At 31.6% G+C, this 24,847-nt stretch overlaps 3 protein-coding genes and 1 long non-coding RNA gene across 4 annotated transcripts; 2 read left to right on the forward strand and 2 right to left on the reverse strand.

Annotated features, from left to right (window-relative positions):
- Positions 1-3,287: 3,287 nt before the first annotated feature.
- Positions 3,288-4,058, forward strand: LOC102582329 (rapid alkalinization factor-like). Its single transcript, XM_006356910.2, has one exon. The coding sequence runs from the start codon at positions 3,377-3,379 to the stop codon at positions 3,779-3,781; it is 405 nt and encodes a 134-aa protein (XP_006356972.1). The 5' UTR covers positions 3,288-3,376; the 3' UTR covers positions 3,782-4,058.
- Positions 4,059-5,240: 1,182 nt separating this feature from the next.
- On the reverse strand, positions 5,241-9,161 carry LOC102582670 (heat shock factor-binding protein 1-like). The gene is made up of 5 exons (XM_006356911.2): positions 9,007-9,161; positions 7,021-7,074; positions 6,336-6,359; positions 6,209-6,251; positions 5,241-5,718 (listed from the first exon to the last, which is right to left on the reverse strand). Exons 1-5 carry the CDS (start codon positions 9,007-9,009, stop codon positions 5,576-5,578), a joined length of 267 nt encoding a protein of 88 aa, XP_006356973.1. The 5' UTR covers positions 9,010-9,161; the 3' UTR covers positions 5,241-5,575.
- An 8,798-nt stretch (positions 9,162-17,959) lies between these two features.
- Positions 17,960-19,909, forward strand: LOC102583005 (xyloglucan 6-xylosyltransferase 2). The gene has a single exon (XM_006356912.2). It carries the CDS (start codon positions 18,294-18,296, stop codon positions 19,686-19,688), a length of 1,395 nt encoding a protein of 464 aa, XP_006356974.1. The 5' UTR covers positions 17,960-18,293; the 3' UTR covers positions 19,689-19,909.
- A 1,235-nt stretch (positions 19,910-21,144) lies between these two features.
- LOC107062528 (uncharacterized) lies at positions 21,145-22,372 on the reverse strand. Its single transcript, XR_001474682.1, has 2 exons — positions 22,327-22,372; positions 21,145-21,326 (listed from the first exon to the last, which is right to left on the reverse strand). It is a non-coding gene; the product is annotated as an uncharacterized lncRNA (long non-coding RNA).
- Positions 22,373-24,847: the final 2,475 nt, after the last annotated feature.

Consider the following 24,847-nt stretch of genomic DNA (forward strand, 5'->3'; position numbering starts at 1 on the left):
AAAGGTCACAACCCTTTGGAAAGAAGACAACCTTTCAAAAAGAAAATAGCCTTTCAGAAAGGTCACAACACTTTAGAAAAGGCATAACCTTTCGAATGGCCACAACCCTTTAGAAAGGACACAACCTTTCATAAAGGTCACAACCCTTCGGCATAGTTACAACTTTTTAGGAGAGTCACAACCCTTCATTTCCTGTTCACACCTTTAAAACCCAACAGGATTCAATTCTCTAGTTAACCAAACTATTTTATTTTATGCTAAACTTGTTTTTATTTATATAGTATTGGGTAGTTTGAGTTAGTTTTTAATTCTCCCATCAAGTGATTTAGTGTAGGTGTCACTCATAACGGTCGGAGTCATCACAGAACGTGGTCAAATACTCAAATGTGCTCATTAATAAAGTAGTAGTATCAAAATATACCTATGATTAAATTTTACTTGTGCCGTAATATTTTTGTTATTTTACGCTCTTTAATTAGCTTATATAGTTTCTTATGATTTTAAGTCGAAAAAACTTTACCTTTTTTAGTAATTTTGGTGTAATACTGAAAAAATCTAAATATTATGTTCGAAATGACGACTTTACCTACTTAAATTTTAGTTTTGGAAAGTATAAAATGACTAGAATTTTGGTTTTTAAAAGGTAGTACCTTCATTACATTTTATAAGCTTTACAAAGATAAGATGATGGGAATGCCAAACTTACATGTTGTACATAGAAAATTGTTTGAGTAAGTTTACAAGTATTTATTTGCTTATTTACGTGAATTTTTAACTAATAAATACTTTCGATTTGATCCGTTCTTTTATTATTTTGTCCATATATAGTAGTATCTTTTATAATTTTAAAAATATTATTTCCAAAAACAAAACCCCTTACTCATCTTTATTTCATTTTTGTCATACGTCCTTTTTCGAGTAAAATAGTTTTGAATTTTCAATTTGTGTAAATAATTTTAAGGATATTTTAGTTGTTTTAATAGAAAAAGTGTTAATCGTCAAATTTTTTCACCAAATGCACCGACTGTTTATTATAACCATTATAAGTGGGGTTTGAAGGATAATGTGTACGTAAATTTTATTTCTATTTTGGGATAGAGAAATTGTTTTCAATAGACTTTTGACTCAAGTAAAAGTATTACAAAACAAATCAATAAAAAAACGGAAGTGAAGAAGATGAGAGACAAATTGCTAAAAAAACATGACAATGCATATTAAAAAAGAAACAATAACTAAAATAAAAGAATACGATAGTAGATGTACAAGAAACATTAAATAGTAACAAAAATGAAATAACAAGAAACTGAAGAGCAATTCTTTAACAACTAGTATGAAAGAATAGTGAGACAACTCTCAATTACCTAACTAGTCTTCTATCTTAATTTGGGTCCTCTATATATAACATCATATCTAAGGTCATGTCCTTGGTAACTTGAAGCTACACCATGTTCTGTCTAATCAACTTTCTTCAATATTTCTTCGATCTACCTCTACCTCTCATGTAATCATCTATAGTCAACTTCTGATCACCTCAGCACCATCGGTGCATCTCCACTTCATATATATATATATATATCTAAATTATCTCTGCCTCACTAATCACATTTTTTCTTCTATCAAGGTCACTCCTACCTTGTCCCGATTATCTTCATTCTTAATATTTTCTTTTCTAGTATATCCACACATCAATCTCATCATTCTCATTTCCGCAACTTTCATCTTCTGAACATAAGAATTCTTGACTACTAACATTTTGCTCCATATACAACATAGTCAGTCAAACCACTATTCTATAGAACTTGTCTTTAAATTTTAGTGACTCCTTATCACACAAGACTCCAAATGTGTGCCTCCATTTCGTCAAGCCTTCACCAATACGATGTGTAACATCATCGTAAATTTCTCCATTACTTAAGATAATAAATTCAAGATACTTAAAACTTCCTTTCTTATGGATGACTTGTCCATCAAGCCGCACCTCCATGCCTTCCTTACGCATATGTCACTCAATTTGCACTACACGTATTTTAATTTGTTTTGGTCCTCACTACTAGAAAAGTGTGAATTGCATGGAGATTTTCTTGGGGATTAGTATGAAAATCTGTAAGAAACTTATTTTCCTGCAAATTTTCATACTAATTCCCAGGAAAATCCCCATGTAATTCACAATTTTCTTGTAGTGCCTGTTCAATTGCCTCTAGAATCCAAGGTTTGTCTCCAAACCTCAAGCTTAGTGTTAACTCTATCCCGAATTTCGTCGATCAGTACTACGTCATATGCAAATAATATACACCATAACACCTCATCTTGAATTTATGTGTCATCCATTTATTATTAAGGCAAATAAAAATAAACTAAGAATTGATCCTTGGTGCAACCCGTTCACAACTGGAAAGTGCTCTCAGTCCTTACTCACTGCCTTATCCGGGTCTTGGCTCCATCGTACATGTCCATAGTAGCCCAGGTGTATGCCACACAAAAGCCTTATAAGCACTTCCGTAGAACCTTTTTCAGTTTTTTGCCATAAGCCTTTTCTAAGTCGATAAACACCATGTGAAGTCGTCCTTCTTCCTCTCCTTATATTGCTCCATCAGTTTCGTACCCAGATGAATGGCTTATGTAGTTAAACACCCCCGGCATAAATTCGAACTAAAATATACATATTCTTCCTCACCTTTGTTTCCTTCCACCATTCTCTCAAATCTTTATAATGAGACTTAAATGGTAGCTTGATAACTCTACAGTTATTGCAATTTTAAATGTCACCCTTACTCTTGTACAACAGAATCATCATACTCCACCCTCATTCTTTCTTCTAACATATTTGTCATCTTTAAACGACTTATTGAAACTACTTATTACTCTCAATTTAAATATTTTTTACCCAAGCACATAACTACTCCCAAATTCAATTTCCACATTTGAAACTGTTTTCAACACTTAACAATACTCCCTTATTATTAAGTTTTTCTTTCACAACTCATATATATCTTATTTTGAATTCGAAAGTTTTATTAGAAGCATTACATTACAAGAATATCTATGTGTGGGTTGTATATTAATTAATTTTGACTACAGAACAACCTTAGGAAAGAATCTAGATTAACCAAAAAACAAAGAAAAAAAATGAAACTTGAGATTTGTTATAGCTGTCCATATACTAAAATCATTATTCCTCCCCAACCTAAATTCCCCTTTGCATTATTTACAAACAAAATGACAAAAATCACATGCCTCTCCCCTTATTATTCCACATCTCAAAAAAAAAAAAAACCTTTTTAAATCCTTATAAATTTACTCCACTCCCACTTTTCTCTCTCTTTATCAAAAATCTCCTCCTTTAATTTTCTCCCATCTTTCCATAACCCAAACAAAAATGGCGAAAGTGAAATCTCTCTCTATTATGTTCATCTCATCCATTTTCTTCATCGTTATAGTAGCGCTTTCATCGCCGGCCGTTGCTGGTTCCGCTGCGGCAGTAGCAGCTAGTGGGTCCCACCAGCTGGGCTACTTTCCGATGACATTGTCTTCTTTTTCACCGATCTGTGACGGTTCGATTGGGGACTGTTTGGCTGAAGAAGACGAGGATGAGTTCGGGATGGAATCGGAGAGCAGCCGGCGCATGTTAGCATACCGCCGGAGATACATTAGTTACGGTGCGCTTAGTAGTAACAGAGTGCCGTGTTCAAGGAGAGGAGCTTCATACTACAATTGCCGTCCCGGAGCTCAGGCGAACCCTTACCAACGTGGATGCAGTGCCATCACGCGCTGCCGTCATTGAAAACCCTCTACACAGTAAATTTCTCGATTTACTGTATTTTACATTTTTTTTACCGGAGTGGTAAAAAAGTTAAAAATTCTTTTTGAGCTTTGTGTGATCTATTTACTATTATTATTATTATCGAGTATGGTTACTTATTATTGATGTATTTGTGAATTGTGGTAGAGAAACATTCTTGTAGTTTTTTTTTGTATGATGATGTTGTAATAATATTTAATTTATCATGCCGCTTACTATAATCTTTTACTATTTATTTGAAATAAATGATGTTTTAGCACTTGTTGAGGAATTTTTTTAATTTTTTTTTGGTGGGATAATAATTAAGTTAGAGGTTATTTGTTTTGGCAAATGATTTTCTATTTGAAGTTGAGTTGGAATAGCAAATCAATTGTTAGACAAATATTAATTTGCAAATATGTCCAAAGTGCATAGATATGTGATCTTATTCTATGTAAATGTTGCTTACTATGGAGTTTGATATGATAATTTTTTTTGGTAATGTTGAGTGTTTAATTAGAATAACTTGAAGTTTAGATGCGTAAATGAAACGTTCATGTCAATTTTAAATGTTTGTCGATAAGTTTAGTACCGAATTTAAGATACAAATAATAGCTCTGCCGTTTCTATTTATTTCTCTAATAATTAAGTAGAGGTTATTTATTGTTTTGAGTTGAGATATGAGTAGGTTGAAGTGGAATCTCGTCTTGAGCTTAATACGGCAAATAAGTTACTCCCTCCATTTTTATTTATCTGTCGTTCTTATTAAAAATAGATATAAGTATTGTTTTCAAAATCAATGCATAAATAATATTATTAGCTTTGAAAATATGTATTGCTAAATAAAGATACAATGTAAAGTTACTAGCTACTCCTTAATTTATGAAGTTTGAGTAGCTGGTTAGAGTTGTGTAATGTTGAAATTAGTTGTGAATGAATTATGTATTATTTAATGCAGTATATATATTGAATAACTAATTTTCTATCTACCTATTAAACGTAGTATAAATTATATGAAAATTATAACGTATTTCTTATCCATCTACCAAACAAATCCCGAAAGTTTTTGATACTTACTACTTACTAGTTTCTATGTTCATTTTTATTAATATTTTGATGAGGTATTTATATAAAACTCATTTCTTAACTAAATAAACTCTAGAAATAACTAGAGCCGAATTGCCATTTATTTTTCCGGAAGAAGGGAGAGATAGATTTATTTGGAAGACAATAATTGAAAGGGGTACATAAATGATGAAAATGTGGAATATGGCACATCTACGCATAGACAGGCATTTAATATCTGAATGTGTGCACCACATTAATAAGAGAAGAAAAAAGAAAAAAGAAAAAAGAAAAAAGAAAAAATTATTTGTGTAGGGACAAGTGTTAATAATCAAAATTCAAACCTCACGAGTAAACTCTCTTTACTTTACTTTTTACCCATTCATAGACAAGACAATACACAAGTGAACCCTGTCATTATCATCTTTTCCATACACTAGTTCATTTACAACTGTGATCCAACCAATTTCCCTTCATTCTTTTTTGCCCACTTCCTTTTCATACAATTGCAAATATTTTCTTCTTTTTGAACAAGGATAAATGAATTTCTAAAATCTCAGAAAAATAACCCTTTGTTACACACCCTTTAATGTCTCATATGATTCATATCTAAAACGTTAAATTGATAATCGCATTGATGACCAATAGCAGATGTCATAGCACACAACCAGAAAAGGATAACACTCTTTTTTAAAGCTAAACAATCGTAACAAACCACCTCGATGCATCGTCTTAGGCAGAATCATCAGCAGATTTTGTGTCATCTTTTGACTTCACTGCGGCCGAAGGTGATGAAGAACCTTCTTGGCCCATTTCAATTCTCAAATCATTGATGCTCTGCTCCAATTCATCAATTCGGTTCCCCATATCATCTAGTGCAGCATTGTCAAGGACTCCAAGTTGATCTCACAAAACAAAGACAGATATTTTGTATAATATACTAGTACTAGAGAGAATGACAAAGTAGGCATATCCAGACCAGCAGGACATAGGGAAATCATCACATACGAATACACGAAAAAAAGATGACAGGAACTAAATTTCATGAAGCTAAAGAAGGCTAAATTCTGATTGAGTACCAGAACTGATATAATCAAATCTGGTTGAGGTGTACGGTGTACCAGAAGTCATACTAACTTGAAAAGTTATAAGAAAATTGGAACTGAAGTAGAAAATGATTTCACGAGACCCTCGAGTCTCAAAACTGTGGGCACATTTCTAGTTCTTAAAATCAGAGCTTTATGACTTGCTATAAACAACCTACTTCATTTGTTAGATGACACCCATACACCAACTAATTAAACTAGATTAAGACCAATGACTAGTTACTTAGATAACAAGGAACAACAGATCAGAAAAGGATATTTTTTGAGATGATTGATTCAGACATAGTCTGAAACCTGGTTTGCTGCAAAGAGAGAACAAACCAGTTAGAAGATATATCAAATAAAAACTAGTGAAGGACCCAATTGGTGCAGAGAGGTAGACTCACCATTTGTTGAAGCAGATTCTGTACCTGCAAAGAGCAGAAAGGAAGTAGGAAAAGTTAGCTAGCAAAATAGATGTGTTTATTTGTGATGTCATATATAACATCGTGCTAGTGAATAACAACACTAAGCTGTTTATAAGGCCAATAAAGGAGAAACTAGCAGAGAACCAAATGTATCATGTGTCAGCCACCGAGAATTGCATCACAATTGGTTTTGATGTTATTGTCCTAACATCATATAGCCACATTTAAATTTTAATTTAGACAGATTATAAGTGGCCTGGTTAGCAGGTTAAAATTGCATTTAATGATGAAAATATCACAATGGAAACTAATGACTCCTGGATTCAACTTTTAAGACTCAAACTTCAGTATCAGAGAGGTTAGCAGATTGAGATGGATTATAGAAACCTTTCCAGATTATCATTGAGTATCGACTGGAGTAAAAACTCAGTCTATAACCTACAACAATAACAACAACGCCTCAATCCCAACCAAGTTGGGGTCGACTATGTGAATCCTCACCGTCCATGTCACTACATTTAAGCTTTCTCGGACCAATATTATGTAAAATAAAAATAAAAGGCGCCAGAGTTGTCAATATTTTCTACTCGCATATAAATCTCCCAGACAGGAAAATTCAATGTTTAACATCAATCAAATAAATTCAAATAGTTAAAAAACTTACAAATACAGTCATATCAGCGGTGCTTTGTTTTGTATTATCTGCATCCTGCCCATCCTGCAAGAAGATCCAATTCTTATGGGTCAGAAGGGAGCCAAGTTAAGAAGCTTATGAACAGAAGAAAAGTAGAAATGTATGTAACTGATCTTCCAACCTCCATATTACAAATTCTGTTTAAAATCCAGAAATCTGTTACTGTACTATTTATCTTATTTTCCAGAATAACTAGCTTTCAGCTAGAAGAACATAACCAGAAGTTCTCAGAGCACAATAATCCTTAACCTCTACCCTCTCTTAATCAATTATATTTCTGATCAATGTTTGACAAACAAAGATGTAAACTGAAGAATTAGTGAATCTAATTTCCCACAGATAATGCTGCTGAAGGCTTAGTCATTTGGTTATACTAGGAAGTTTAATTGGAGTCTAGGTATTGTCTTATACCTAACAAAAATGCAAAGGAGAAAACCACGTTTTGAGATGTATGTTTCTGTAACTATTTTTGCACAGGCCTAGTACATTAGGCAGCTTTAATGATGTCAATACAAAAGTTACTGTGGACATTCTTCCATATGTAAATCAAAATTTGGCTACAGTGGCTCTTAACAAAGCATGTTGTTGATGCCAATTGGTGTTCTATTTGAGTTAATAGTCGCTGCCATTTTCTAAGTTAGTGCTTCGACTCAACTGATTGAGGATCAACTTAAGTGACAAGAAAGTTCACCATGATAGTTGTTTCAAAGTACACAATGCCCGAGCTTATAAGTGAAATCATATAAATCCAAATTTAATCAGTCAAGAATGCAAAGTAACACAGTTTAGCCTCCAAACAATGTGTTATCACCACAACAAAGGTGCAGTTTTATGTGAGTTCTTATGTAATATCTAGTCAGAAGAGTTTGTTGTGTAAGTAAGTGGAGTTTGTTTAAAAGTTGTTATTAGGGGTGTCAAAACAAGCCCAAATATAGGCAACTCACCCAAACCAATTTCTATTTCAACCCATTTTAATATCTCAAATTTCAACTCAACCCGCCCATTTGATACCCCTAGCATTAGGGTATAAATGCTAACTGATTCTTGTAATAGCTAAGGTTTTGCAGAAATGAAAATCCCCCTGTCCTCCTACTTCTCTCTTCTTCATCTCATTTATCACGGACTCTTCTTAGCTCAAAGAACATAGAGTGAATCCTATCACATGCGTATGAATCTTCATACATTGTGCTGATTCAGCTCTATTTTACATACTAAAACAAAAGCAAATATCCATATCTCCAACTTCAAAAGAAGCTATCATATCCCTCTCCCTCAATGTATTCTTAAACCTTCTTCTTACACGGACTCCCACCTAACAAACATCGCAGAAGAGTTTCTTATTTGCTTAAACAAAGCAATACATGTGCCACATTTAATACAACGCTACTAAAACATTGTTCTAAATTATTTTGCAACCATATAATCCAACAGATTAAATATATAAAATATTTAATAACACTTCAATTCATCTCCCAACCCTATGTTCTTATAAGAACCTCATTGTACTTCATTTTAACATACTGAAACTGTTTCAGTATGTTATACCAGTACCTTTTTAGTTATAAATATCTAATTTGAGACAAAAATTAGCCAGTTTCACATCGTACTCGATTCCTCATCCTTTCTAAATTTGCGAATAGCATAATGAATTTTATCACTTACCAAAAGGAAGAACCTAATTATTTTTTTTCAAATTGAAAATAATTGGTCACAAGCACGATTGAGTCTCAAATGTTAAAAGGTGAATAAAATACTCCAAATCAGCAGCTAAACAGTGAAATTTTTACCTTAGGTTGTGCAATAAAGCATATATAAATCGCGATGCGAAATGTTAAAAAAGGGAAATCAGGAATTCGATTGGAATAAAGGACCTAAATCTGAAGAAAATGAGGTAGGAATTTACTTGACATTCTGCTTCTGGACAAAATTGAGAGTGATAGAGAGATGAGTCCTTACCATTTGTTCGTCGGAGAGAGAAGCTTCAGGTTAATCGGAGCAGAGAGAATAGGGAAGAGATTGTGAGTACAAAAATGGCGAAATTGTTTTTGTGAGGAGAGGGACTAAAATTTGAAACAAATATATTTGAAATTTGAAATGAACAAACTGGGCCCCCACCCAATTATGCTTTCATGTGTAGAGGGAAAAAAAAAAAGAACCTCTGATTAAAATGATTACGGGCAAATTATGCTTTCAGGCGTAAATGCCCGTTTGAATTAATTCTCCGTTCATCTTTATTTGTTTATATTATTTCGGGTTGTTCGTTAATATTTGTTCAGTTTATAAAATTAATAAATAATTTATAATATTTTATCTTTGCTATTAAATATTATTTATTTTTTAGTGTCTAAATGACTTATATTTAATAAGAGTGATTTGATAAAGTTACCCCTATTATTTACTATTTTTTACTAATTCATATGTCAAGTTAATAGTGGATAACTATTGATAAAACTTACCTGCTCCGGGTGTTTACACCAAGTCAATACATGCATGCCATGTGTTTAAATTTATAGTTCATTTTACTTAACCATAATTAATTTACATGTGTTTTACTTCATTAAATCACGTAATAATGGAAATTGCATTGGCTTGGTGTAAACACCCGATGCGGATAAATTTTATCCGATAACTATTGTTGGATAGAGGAGTATTTTCTATGTTCCTATTTAGTTGTCATCATTTTAGATTTTACACCCCTTACGAAACTAGATAAGTTTACCATTGTAGCCTAATTTAGTGTTCTGTTAAAGCTAAGTTTCCCATGTTTTTTTCATTCTAGATCTCTTGTAACACTTTCAACAATGGTTTTTTCTTTCCAGATCTCTCCTCCTCTCTGTCTGGTCCTTTTAACCTGTAACTTTTTTCTCTAGAAAAAATTCAAAAAGTAAAGCTCTTTATAAATCATTTTCAAGTGAATTATTGAACAAGTTTTAGCTTTGACGATTATCTAAACTAATCGATCAAAATTGGGAAAGTGGATTGAGAAAAAAATGTTATTATGAATATTGAAAGAAGATGATCGTGACAAGATTCATTATTGAAAAGGAAATTGAAGGTGTGATCATTACAATTATATGAGAATTTGTTACTAGATGGCAGATATTGGGAGGTGATGAATTTATCAGTGTATAATTAATATTGGATACACGTATTTAGATTGTATCTTTTCTTATTTGATAAATATATCAATGTATATTTGATACAAGATACATGTCAATAGATAATATGTTGGTGTATATGCATTTTATTATTAAAATAAAATATTAAGTGCATATGTTAGTGGGTATAAATTGTGGGTATAAAACTATAAATTGTGGTAAAAGTTTATATTAAGTTTAGTGTAGTGAAAGAGAGAGTTGAGAAATAGAAAACAAGTCTTCAACTATATTCACTATACAAAAGAGAATATTTGTATGTTAAAGGAAGGTGTTTTTATGTGGAGCTTTGGATTCTTCAACTAATCCGGAGTTGCTTGAGTTGTACATGTTGTTGGGTTGTTGTATCCTGGAGGGGACAAGTCCAGAGTTATACTACTGGATCGATGTAGATTATGTCGCAGTGGGCTTGAATCTCCTTAAAGAGAGCGAGATATTTGTGCATCAACCTAAATAATTATTTATTCATTTTGTTAATTTTATTTTCAACTGTAATTTATTATATTTGTGATATATTACACCATCATAATAATAATTGTATCTTCTTTTTCTAAGTATGTGTCTATGTGCAGATACACTTGATACATTAGTACTTATCTGATAAGTAAATATATTGTGTCTATTTGATACTAGATACATGTATTTGGATTGATGTACTTATATACAGATACATTGGATACATCAATGCATATTTGATACTAGATATATCTATCTATGTACAAATACATTAAATATAGTATGCATATATTTTTTACATATTAAACATAATTAAATAAGTAAGAACCTTATTTATTTTTCTAATAAATATTTCTTTCACGCCAAACACACCTAAATTATTTCAAATTCAATCAAAAGTAGTTTATAGTATGTTTATACTTTACAATGATGATAAACAAAATACAATGTCTAGTTCCAAATGTAATCAATGTATTGTAGGTCATACTTTCGAGAAGGATTATCAATCTATAACGAAAGTTCTTATCGTGACGACAATTAATCGAAACAACCTAATAATGGAATATATTCCAAAATAATTATCTAAGAAGAAATGTTATGCAAGATAAAATTAAACGCATGACATATCATTTCTATTAAACTAATTTAATTGTTTAACTTTGTGGACTCATTTTCATTTTAACAATCAAGCCTTTTGAATATGTGAGCTAATAATCCGTCTAGCTTTCTTCTAAAATTAGTTAATTGAAATTTATATGTTCACGTACTATTGTGATTCATGTCTTAGTTATATATATTTTTTAAGTTATATTTTAAGTATTTTTTTTAATAATTATATTTCAATATACTTAATTATGAATATATCTAACAGGGGTAAGTATAAGATTTTTTTAATGTATATGAATTATAAGTGTTAGATTTTAAATCATAGAGGATGTATTAGAACTAATTCATATTATAATAGTGTTTAGTATAATCAATATATTATAATAGTGTTTTAGTATAATCAATATATTATAATAGTGTTTAGTATAATCAATATATTTTATCTAATAATTTTTTATTATTTTACATTTATATATTATTATTTTATACTTTATATATTATTTGCAGAATTAGAAAAAAAAAGAAGGTAACAACAATATTTTTACAAGATTAGAAACAAAAAAAGACAACAATTAAAGATTTCACTCCTCCCAAAATATTTATTGAAAATTTGAATATGTACATTTTTATTTAATAAAAATAATTTTTTTAATTAAAATATTTACCATAGATACAATAAAACCTCTATAAATTAATATAGGTGGGACCATGCAATTTTATTATTTTATAGAGATATTATTTAATTGATAAATTAATATTTATTAATTTAAAGAATGATTTGAGATTTAATGAAGGTTAATTTTGATTATATCAAAATCATTGTATCTTACTAATTTATGTATCATATTTATTGATTTCACATATAAAAAAAATATTATACATAAAGTACAACGAATACATTATAATCATTGTATCTTACTAATTTCAACCTTGTGATGTTGGGATAATAAGAGCTTTCAAGATGTATTATCGTAACAGATTTTATCGTAGGATGTTAGAAGGCTATGAAGTGGGACAAACTAATCCAGAAAAGATTAATGTTTTGGATGCTATCAATTTTGTAATCCCTGCTTGGACAACAAATGTTCAGCAAGAGACAATATCAAATTGTTTTTGACACTGTAAAATTCGTTCGGGGGTACAATCTCAAAGAATTTGAATGAACCCACTTGTGAAAACGTCATTTATGAACTTGATGTCATGATTAATGATATTGGTTACCACAATAAAATGGATGTCAATAACCTGTTGGATTATCCGGGTGAAAGTGATATATGTTCAGAGGTCCAGAGCTTAGAAGAAATTGTGGATACCATCTGAAAAAAACAATGTTGATGATGAAGTTGAAGATGATACTATAGTACCTTTGGAACTAGTTACGCGTAAGGAAAAACTTATCGCATCTAAAACTCTTCACAATTTTATGGTGCAGTTCAAAAAAACAACACCGGAGCTCTTGGATGCAATAAGAAAAGTTAGAGATGAGCTTCAACTAGATTTAAACTTTAAGAAAAAACAGAACACAATAGAATCATATTTCACTAAATTGTCTTAGATATATTTGTACTTTTAAAGAATTATTAATTTATGATATTAATGAGACCATATATTTATATAGGGGTCTTCTGGAAATACACTATCTTATTATCTTTTCGAAATTGATGATTTTTTCCATTGGTTCAAGTCTGGACCGGAGGAAAATATTATTTTAGAGAGATTATTAATTTACCGAGTATTAGTTTATAGATGTTTTACTATATTTCATATGATTTCTCTCTATAAAACAATCGTAATATTAAAAGTATATTAATACTTAACTTCTTTCATAATTTGACTCTCAAAATACTTTTTTTAACTTCTTAAATGAATTAGTTAAATAGAAATTATTTTTAAAAAAAGTAATTTTCTAAAAATCTATTTTTAGAAAGTACTTTCGAAAATAAGCGGTTTTAGTAGTAATACCATGTAGGCTCTAAGCAATAGATATTCGATGTACATAAATTATGCAATCGGCAATCCACATAAAATAATAATAATAATAATAATAATAATAATAATAATAATAATAAAAGAAACAATGCATGTGTGCTATTTAATGTCAAACAGAAACATCCATTTCTTCGCCGGTTGTTAATTTTATTACGTATAAGTTTGAACTAATTAAAACACGTAAATGCTGGGACCAATCTTTATTAAATTAAAGTCGTTTATTAATTGCATAATAAAACCGATTATGATATCATTAAAGGTTCCAACTGCCAGGCGATAAATATCAAAATCCCTCATAAACGAATTTTAAAGGAGTTAAATCGAGATATATGTTCCTAACCTTATACTATAAATTATTATTTTTAATAGGGGAAAAAGTTTGAAATATATCTGAACTTTAACCGAAATTGCTGAAACAATATCAAACTTTGAGCAGGACCTATTATCCTTGCACTATTTAATAGTGTATTTTAAAGATATATAAGTGTCCAGCTGGACAAGTTACTATTCATAATGATGCAATATTTATGATGTTCTGGGATAATAGATTCTACCTAAAATTTGGGATTGTTATAACAATTTCTGTCAAAGTTCAAATATATTTCAGATATTTTCCCTTTTTAAGTATATACTATTTGTTTTTGTCTCTAACCTAATAAGCAAAACTACTTGCAATCACAAATATATTTTTGAGAAAAATTGGCTATATCTATGTATAATATATATTTATTGTCTCTAGTTACCAATAATTATATAAATAAATACATTGTCTCTAATCTAGTAAAGGAGGGCCTCCAAATATCAAATCGTGGAAATATGTCCTACACTGGAACTTTATTATGTCATTTAACTAAATTTTAAATTTTAATTTCTTTATATTAATTGAAAGTTTGAAATATTGGGACGAATAATTTATTAGAATATTCGATTTGAGTATAGTCACATTAACATGGCTGGCTTTTATGCATGTGTTCAATAATAGCCGTAGATCCGAATCCATGTGAGTCTCCCCTAATACATGGCCTGTGACATTTAATGTATAACCTTTTAAATTTTATCAAATTTTTACAAGTAACTATACATGAAAATGTAAACAATACTCACATATTTAGAAACTATAAATATAAAAATCAAATAAAGTAAACACTTTGTAAGCTAATAATTAGTCATAGAAACTAAAAAAATGATATATTCACTATAATTTGAGCGAGTAAATAAAATAATTAATTGAATTATACTTTATTCGTCATTGATAAAAGTATTATTCTAAAATTAACTCAATTGTAATTTATTTGGGATTGATACATCAATATGGTAGATTTCAAATTAGTTTACAGATAAATATATGCGAATTCATTCAATTTTCTTTTGATTCTTCATCGTCAAATTTTGATACAACTATTTAATGTTTCACAATTACATCAATTCATAGATACAAATCACTTTAATTGTTTTTTTTTTGCCGTATATTGATACAAACAATAATACCAGTATTGATATAACAATTCATTCGAAATACAAGAAAAACATATATAGACGAAGAAAAACAAGAAGATATTTGTATCAATTGTATCACTGTTGATATAATCTTCTACCATTATTGATGTAATCTCGTAGTACTATATTCATTCAAAATATATAGAAGATACATAGAAATAAGAAGAAGATACTTATATTTATCGTTGTATGCTATTTCATAGCAGAGAATAACGTTAATACAATATTGTAGCTAATTTTTTGTTGTTGTTGATATTTACTTGTATCAACTATATTCTTTCGCGCTATATGGTTGTATCGACACATATACTTTCACCTATAGTTTAATAAATATTTATTTTATTCTCTCTAATGGTTGTATTAATTAAGGTATATAATCTTTGACGTAAATAGTCCCATATTGAGGATGCATACTACATCCACTTGTATGTCACTTTATATTATTATGGTACCTTTATATATAGACGAGTTATATATAACATCTTCAATTCGCTTTAACTTCCGATCCTCGTGATACTTTCTTAACCTATCCAACTCATATTGATCTATTTATAACGTATTTACGTGAAAAATATAAGATATAACATAAAGTGATATGATTAGATTCATAAGTTTTTAATGGATATTTTGAATTGACAAAATGTTAAGAGAGAGAAAGAGAAAATAGTGTAAGAGAGTAGAAGGGTGACGACTGTTAGGTTTAGATTAGAAGACTTTTTTTTTTCTTTTGCTATTAAATACAAAGTGTACCTATAAATAGTACTCCCTCCGTTTCACAAAGAATGACCTGGTTTGACTTGGTACGGAATTTAAGTAAATAAAGAAGACTTTTGAATCTTGTGGTCCTAAATTAAAGTTATGTCAAATGTACAAAATTGCTCTAATCTTGTGGTCTTAAACATGCCACGTGGAAAGCAAAAAGTAAAATGTTACCAAAAAAGGAAAGAGGTCATTCTTTTTGAAACTGACTAAAAAGGAAAGGAGGTCATTCTTTGTGAAACGGAGGGAGTATAATTCATCGAATTTTTTCCAGATAAACCCATCATCACAAACTGGCTGTGTCCCCAATCCTAAATGCATGATGTCTCCAACTTTCTATCGTCCCATCGTATCCATCTCCACATAATCTTTATGGGCGTTTAACTATAAATTAAAAAAAATAATGTAAACCTTTATTATTATAGTAAAAATTGATCTTGAAAAATAAAGTTATTTTTCATCATAAATACAAATCGAAGCCGAATAATTTAGTATAAAAAAAACTTTTTGTTAGTATTTAAACTCTTAAGAATTCTGAAATTTAAGAATTTTATGAGCAAACGTGTTTTTTTTTTACAGAAATTCCAGGATGAAAGAAATTTATATAATTTGGGCCAATTTCATATAATTGGACCAATTTAGGGTTCAAACCTAACTTCAAAATCGATTTTTAGGTTGAAGTTATGTAAACATTCTAAATGCTCTAATTTGCTGACAAGCGTTTTTGAGGAAAAAGTGACTCTTTTTTCAGTTTAAATTAATGATAAATCAATTCCGGATTACGTCAACTTTAGGGATTTTTTTTCCAAGTGGCTGTAATGTTCCCATCTTTGAAATGATGTAAAGGTTTGTACTTTATTTCTAATCTTTAATTCATATATTGTACTCCCTCCGTTTCACAAAGAATGACCTGGTTTGACTTGGTACGGAATTTAAGTAAATAAAGAAGACTTTTGAATCTTGTGGTCCTAAATTAAAGTTATGTCAAATGTACAAAATTGCTCTAATCTTGTGGTCTTAAACATGCCACGTGGAAAGCAAAAAGTAAAATGTTACCAAAAAAGGAAAGAGGTCATTCTTTTTGAAACTGACTAAAAAGGAAAGGAGGTCATTGTTTGTGAAACGGAGGGAGTAATTATTTTAAGCATTTGTTGTTGATGGTGAATATATACATAAGTTAGTTGTACCATGTAAATTTTCTATAATAATCTCTATATTGTTATGAATCATAGAGTCAAACGCATTATGGGGACAATTATTTATCTCAAATTTCATGGTTATTATAATGAGTTGTTGTTATATACGTATATTTCTCTTTTAGTTATTGTAAATAAAAATACACAAAAAATAGATAAATGAACTTGTGTACAAAAATAAGAAATGTATTTGAAAATCAATTTAATTTTTTAAAGAAAATATATAGAAAAAATATGAATATAAAAAAAGCCAAACACCAGCAACATTTTCTCGTGAAGCAATGAACTTAATTGATGTGTATCATTTAAATATAACTCTTTCCTTTCAGGTATTCATACTTACAATTTATTATGTGAATGATATTGATGATGATTATCATAAATATTTTAATTTTGTATTTTTTATATAATGTATTTCTTACAAAATATTATCACACAATATTTGAATATAATTGCAATAGAAAAATAATTTTACAAAGAGTGTAATGTTATAATGAATATTCTTATTGTTGTAGGCAAAACATTATTATAGAGAAATATAATATAACATGAAAAATTGATTCTAACAAAGATTAAATTATTATAAAATATTATTATAGCAAATGACTATTATAACGAGGTCTATAGATTAATATGCTCAACACAATAATCTCAATATTACCACTCATTACATAATTTATGTCTAAAAGTATAGTATAATTAGATCGCAAAACCAACAACTTAGTATATCTTCCACAAATTTTTCATCTAAAATAAAAAAATTATTATATGCAAGAAACTAATATCTATTTCTCTAAAAAAGAAGGTCCGCTAGCCTACATGTCATAATCTTAGAAAGACAAATGTTTTATGTACGCTAAATGTTGAATATTTTTTAATATAATAAACCTTTTGCTGTCTACTAGCTAAAAAGTAAAATAAAATAAATGAAAAATGGAAACAGCACAGCACTACTTTCCCATTACGCGTACTATAATCCAGACTGTAATTCATTAATAAATAATCTTACATTAATAAAAATAATAACATGCCCTTCATTTGAGTGTACATAAATAAATGTTTAAATTTATATAAATCAAACAAATAGATATACGTGTCATAATATATATAAGACGGTCACAAAATTGTCAATTAGAATGACATATAGAAATAATATGTCTATTTATTTAATTTTATATAAATTTAACTGTCTATCAGTTGAATCGAATTAAAACATTTATTATCCATAATAAAATATTACAAACTTTTATGTCTGAATGTGAAAAGATTACACATTGTTTCCTAATTTTTTCATCTTCATCTCCATTCTTACACATCTACCTTACCTTAGGCAATTTCCTCCCATCACTCTCCCACCGACACCGTTCTTTCTTTCTATCTTTCTTCATAAACCCACCTTCAGATCTTTCTCTAAATCTCCATTTTTCAACACCCAAATCCTCATCTTTTTTCCATTTTCTATAACCCCAACAATGAAATCAATGTCAAAACTTGCCCTTTTTGTCTAAAACTTTCCAAGATTTGATTTTTCATCATCAAGACTTGATTTTTATTCCTTTTCAGCTTGTGGGTATTGAGGGAAAATATGTTAGATCGATTTCTGAGTGCTCGTAGAGCATGGCAAGTCAGGAGAATTATGAGAAATGGGAAGCTTACATTCTTGTGTTTGTTCCTTACCGTTATTGTCCTTAGAGGAAATTTGGGTGCTGGAAGATTTGGTACTCCTGGCCAAGATTTGAAGGAAATTCGTGAAACATTTAGCTATTACAGGAAGCGCGTGGAGCCCAGACGCGTTCTTGAAGAAGCACAACAGGTATCTTCTACAAGCACTGTAAGTGATGGTGGTGATTCATCATCAGATAGTAATAATTATGCTACTTTTGATTTAAAGAAGATTTTAGTTGATGAGGATGATGGTGAGCCTGAGTTTAAGAGAGATCCAAATCAACCTTATGCTCTTGGTCCAAAGATAACAGATTGGGATGAGCAAAGAGGGGAGTGGTTGAAAAAAAATCCTAATTTTCCTAATTTTGTAGGAACAAATAAGCCAAGGGTGTTGTTGGTTACTGGTTCATCTCCTAAGCCATGTGAGAATCCAGTTGGTGATCATTACTTGTTGAAGTCAATAAAGAATAAGATTGATTACTGTAGGCTTCATGGGATGGAGATTTTTTATAATATGGCTTTGCTTGATGCTGAAATGGCTGGTTTTTGGGCTAAATTGCCTTTGCTTAGGAAGCTTTTGCTTTCACATCCTGAGGTTGAGTTTTTGTGGTGGATGGATAGTGATGCTATGTTTACTGATATGGCTTTTGAGCTTCCATGGGAGAGGTATAAAGATGCTAATCTTGTGATGCATGGATGGAATGAGATGGTTTATGATCAGAAGAATTGGATTGGTTTGAATACTGGTAGCTTCTTATTGAGGAATACTCAATGGGCTTTGGATTTACTTGATGTGTTGGCTCCTATGGGGCCAAAGGGAAAGGTAAGGGAGGAAGCCGGGGCGCTTCTTACTCGGGAGCTTAAAGATAGACCAGTTTTTGAAGCTGATGATCAGTCTGCAATGGTATATATATTGGCAACACAGAAGGAGATATGGGGTGATAAGGTTTATCTTGAGAATGCTTATTACTTGCACGGTTACTGGGGAATTCTGGTAGATAAATATGAAGAGATGATTGAGAATTACCACCCTGGTCTTGGTGACCATAGGTGGCCACTTGTTACTCACTTTGTGGGTTGCAAGCCTTGTGCAAAGTTTGGAGATTATTCAGTAGAGAGGTGCTTGAAGCAAATGGATCGTGCATTCAACTTTGGTGACAACCAGATCCTGCAGATGTATGGATTCACTCATAAATCACTTGGTAGTAGGAGAGTGAAGAGAACGCGAAACGAAACAAGCAATCCACTTGAAGTGAATGATGAGCTTGGATTACTTCACCCTCCATTTAAAGCTGTCAAGGTACCATCTTCTTGAATGCATATGAAAGGGATCATGCATTAAGGTCAAGATTGGGATGCCCTTTTAACCTTAAATTTTTGTACCATTTGATCACGATATGTGCCACGCTGTACTTGTTATTATGCCTGTCTTAGAGCACTGGTTATTGTATTCCTTCATTTGTCATAGTGTTTTGTGACATAATCTTTTTAAGTTACATATAAATTTCAATGGAAGGCATAGTTTAATTCATATTATATGTGCTCCTTGCTCACATTTGGTTGTCGTCGTGATTTTGGAGGCAATGGCTTTGGTGCACTCTTCCTTCTTTGAAATTATAAACTTTACTTGTTCTCATTTTGTATTGGATGCCGCTGAGGGATGGGTTCTTATTGCTTCACACAGTTCATTTCAATTAACCTTCATGGTCAATTATAATACTACCACATTCTGCATTAAGTTTCTCTCATAGTGGAACTTTAAACCGGAAATGTGCTTATGGGAAGAGTGAAGGACCAAAGTATGCTTAGAACCTTCAATATCAGTCTAGGGATGTTCCAGCGGGGTCGTGGTGAAGTAGGAAAATGTAAAAATTTATTGATGTCAATAGGGCCAAGTAGGTAATTATCATGTTTACCAAAAGAGTTACAGATTTCAGCCTTCGACTACATAAGGAATTCATGAATTCCATTATATCCTCTAATCCCCTCTCTAGGTTTCCTTTTACACCAAGAAAATAAAATTCTGTAGACTATTTGAGTTTCAAAAGGTAATAACACACTGCAAACTGTATTTCCCTCCTTTGGAGATTTTCATGTGTAAGGCAAGCTTCATTGATTGTTATCCATCCTAAGTCGGCCACTTTTGTTGGGACGTAAGTTCTCCACACAGACTTCTAGGACCAATGTTACCTTCCCAACTCCACTGCTTTAGATCGCCAATCATAGATAGAGTTAACTATGAAAATTCCATTTTACTTTGTATCCATGTCAAAGAATCAGATCTGTCCCTGTTAACACCACACTGTCCAAACTAGTCATGAGCATGCTTGCACTCTCTAGTTCACAATCCTGAAGGTTTCTTTTGAAATGGAGATTCCAGTTAATTGCATTACATTAAAGCAGTCAGCAGTGCTACCATCTTTGCAGGTTACATCTAGATATATGTTCGCACCTTTTATGTAGTTTCATCCTTACAGAGAGAGAGCGGACTGGATACAGAGGGTTCATTTAGCACCCCAGCTAGTTATTGTTGATTGATTGGTGCTTTCCTTGAGTCTTATGAAATGAGGCCCTGCTGCTTTTGTTTGGTGAAGTCATAGAAGCTTTTCTGGAGGGCTTTGTTCCACTTTTGTTAGATGCACATAAATGACATGTTATTTAGTATTGGCCTCTAGGCTCTGAAAGTAAAGCAATATTGCAAAGCTAAAAATCTGTTTACAAGATTGGAAGGAAGAAGACTTGATGTAAAATAGTTACTCAGATCACCAAAATTCAACTGAGATGTGAACAATCAACTATCAAAATCCCTTTCTCCTGATAGTATACAAAATCACAAATGCAAGTCTAATCATTATAACATCATAAAATTAAAAGATTAAGAACTAAAATATATTGAGATTGACTCAATTCACATTCTTTGACAATTTATTCCATAGAATGCAGATATATATCCCTGCATAAGTGCATAAAACTAGTGTCAAATGGTATTATGTGGTATTGAATTTAACAGATATGGTAGCAAAACTGTACAGAGACATATGGAGTAATCAGATAAGCCCCACAAAGTTTAGTTTTTTATCTAGAACTGAAGAGTACCAGGGGAAACAAAAACAATAACTTGGTAAAACTCACAAAGAACCATGAAACATAAAGTCATAAACAGAACCCTTGAGCTGGAATGAGATTTGAGAGAAGCAAGTCAGCAACTTGAGCTGGAATGAGATTTGAGAGAAGCAAGTCAGCAACTTGAGCTGGAATGAGATTTGAGAGAAGCAAGTCAGCAACTTGAGCTGGAATGAGATTTGAGAGAAGCAAGTCAGCAACTTGAGCTGGAATGAGATTTGAGAGAAGCAAGTCAGCAACTTGAGCTGGAATGAGATTTGAGAGAAGCAAGTCAGCAACTTGAGCTGGAATGAGATTTGAGAGAAGCAAGTCAGCAAAGATATAGAGTGATTATCCTTCAACACGGATACAAAATCACCTCATTAGATATTAACTGGTTAAATCCAGATTGAGGATGGTAGAATCAAAACACCAAGAGGCAAGAGTCTTCATGACTTCAAGTAAATTGATCAAAATTGCAGCAGAGTAATCACTTTTGTGGGATATATAAACATTTTTGAGGTATCAATAAACTTGACAAAAGAAAAAACAGACCATTCAGGACTCATTAGCTTCCAACAAAACACACAAATTTTCCCAAAAGAACCAAATACATATAATATATTGTCCTTTCAGTTCATATTAGAAGTGGCAAAAAACTGTTTCTGCATTGTTGTGTCAAAACATCAAGAAACAGGACCAAAGAATTACCATCGCAAAACTCTATGGAGGACAAGAGAACTATCATTTATACAACTCGACGAGAAGAACAAAATTACCATTCATAAAACTATTATCATTCTTATTGAATAAACTACAAGGAACTAATAAAATGAATAAGAAATCAATACCTGAGTACAAACATCATCTCAGAATACTGCATCAAGTGATATAGTCACAACCCTCATTTCCCTTGCTAATCATAGGAGAGACAAGAAAAGCTCTAGTTCGTACAAACTTAGCAATTATTCCATCAACGTTCATCTCCCTCCACTGTTTCTCTTTCTTATTGTACATAATCAACTTCTCTTTTCTAGGCGCATCCAGTACGATATCATCATCACTTGTTGAACACACGGGTGTGATACCATAAGGGCAAGTGTTCCTTATAGTCCAAGACTCCGCAACCCCATATTCTTTCATTATCCAAACATCAATTCCGTTTCCACTTCTTCTAATACTCAACATACAAAGACACCCTCTAAGAACCACAAGTTCATAAAATTGTCATGATCAAGAGTAATAATAGTAGGTATTGGCACATCGAAAAATTTCTCATTACTTAGATCAAAAGCAACAATTGCAAATGGAGTACCATTATATTTACTAGCCAACCAATGCAAAGCCCCATTTAGAAAAACCCCAAAATTATGAATGGGGCTTTGCATTGGTTGGCTAGTAAATATAATGGTACTCCATTTGCAATTGTTGCTTTTGATCTAAATTGCAAATGGAGTATCATTATATTTACTAGTCAACCTCAAGTCTTCTCCAAAAATCCATTCTCAGAGAGTAGACATCAACAAAAGTACAGAAAAGATCACCTTCATGTACATAGAGGTAATTGACCTACACACTTTACCGGCAGACGGGAGACTACATCTTCTATGTCAGGTAGCTTTTCGCTCATCGCCATTCTTGGGAATTTTAGAGGTAAATCCCTGTAACTACAAATGTACTCTTAGGGCATGTGAAATAATAATTTGAAGTCATCCTATACAATTATAGAAATGAAGTTCGAAGTTTTGTTTCGGTATGTAATTTTGATTTTTAAGTTGTATATTTTTTTTCTCATAAACATAACATTCTCATAAGTATCAAAATTATCCTAATTTTTATATATAGTCTTGTCAATTTGATTTTAATTTGGTTGACAAATGAATTCAATTTTTAATGGGTTGAAAATGAATTTAGTTGAAATGAGCGAGTCAATAACTCCCCAGACTTGGACAATATATGAGTGTTAAGGGAGACGGTAAGGATGGTAGCTGCCCAACAGAGGGAGCTACTGAAACTCCTCGCACAACAAGACGACAGCATAACGCTGATCCAACAAACCTACTCTGCCAGGCGATTGGAAGATGATAGGGACGGAGATTGGGAGATGACAGGTGATGTCCGTCTGGATGAAGTGTGTATTCTCAAACCTGAGTTAACTTCATCCTTTACTAAATGCTGTTCATCACTTAGTAATGTCTAAGATTACAAGTTATAATTGCATGGAAGCTTGTTACAATCAGGCAGGCTCATTTGTCTGAAGAAGGTTTAGGCAGAAACATAAATAATACTACGTTTACACGATTGCAAGACTTGGCCTGTAAAATAATTAGTCAGATCACCAAAATTCAACTTTTCAAATGCCTCTCTCCTGACAGTATACAAAATCAAAATGCAAGTCTACTTCCACAACGTACTCTCCTTCTATCACAGTGATCTGAAATAGTATAGAACTACTTCTATCTATCACAGGTCTCTGTGGCTCAACTCAAATTCTTTGACAATCTAGCTATTCCATATATCCCTGCGCAAGGCACAAAAAACAAGTGTCAAACGTAAATGCATACACTCAACACCTCTGTAGACCGACTGACTATAAGCAATAGATTTGGCAAAAAGTGTAGCCTTCATAATACTGCTGAAACTGTTACTACTAATTATCAAAGATGTTACCAACATCAGGGTTCCTATGCAAAAGCAAGGCAATCAGTGACAAACCATTCCATTTTGGCAAATAAATGAAGCAGAAATTAACAACATATTTCTCCTGCATCAAGAGAACTTCTTCGGGATTTGGTAGTATAAGATGAAAAATATGAGGAACCGCTAACTAGAAGGTGTACACGCAATAAGAGTGTGACACTTTAAAACAACTGTTAATATATAAAACTTGCATTCTTGACGGAACCCATTCAGAGTGATTATACAAAACATTAGATATTAACGGGTTAAATCCAGTTTGAGGATGATAGAAGAAACCTTAAATCGTAATCATCAAGAGTAAAATTTGCTGTTGGCACCTCGAAAAATTTCTCATCACTCGGATCAAAAGCAACAATTGTAGACGGACGATAAAAATCTTTAGCAGCCAACCAATGCAAAGCCCCATTTAGGAAAATCCCAAAACCATGAATAGGAATTGTACCCTGATGAGATATACTCTCAAGTCTCCTCCAAAACCCAAATCTCACAGAATAGGCATCACCAAAAGTAACCTTCTTCATGTACACCTTTATAATAAGAAAGAGTAATCATAATCATCGCTAGCAATATCATACCCTAAGAGCATACGCAGTAGAGGTACCACGCTTGGGAAGAGCCAGAGGAGAGTTTGGAATTGTACGGTATTCTAAGGTCATGGGGTTCATTAAAAAT

The sequence above is a fragment of the Solanum tuberosum genome, unplaced genomic scaffold (genome assembly GCF_000226075.1).
Source record: "Solanum tuberosum cultivar DM 1-3 516 R44 unplaced genomic scaffold, SolTub_3.0 scf00239, whole genome shotgun sequence".
Lineage (NCBI taxonomy): Eukaryota > Viridiplantae > Streptophyta > Magnoliopsida > Solanales > Solanaceae > Solanum > Solanum tuberosum.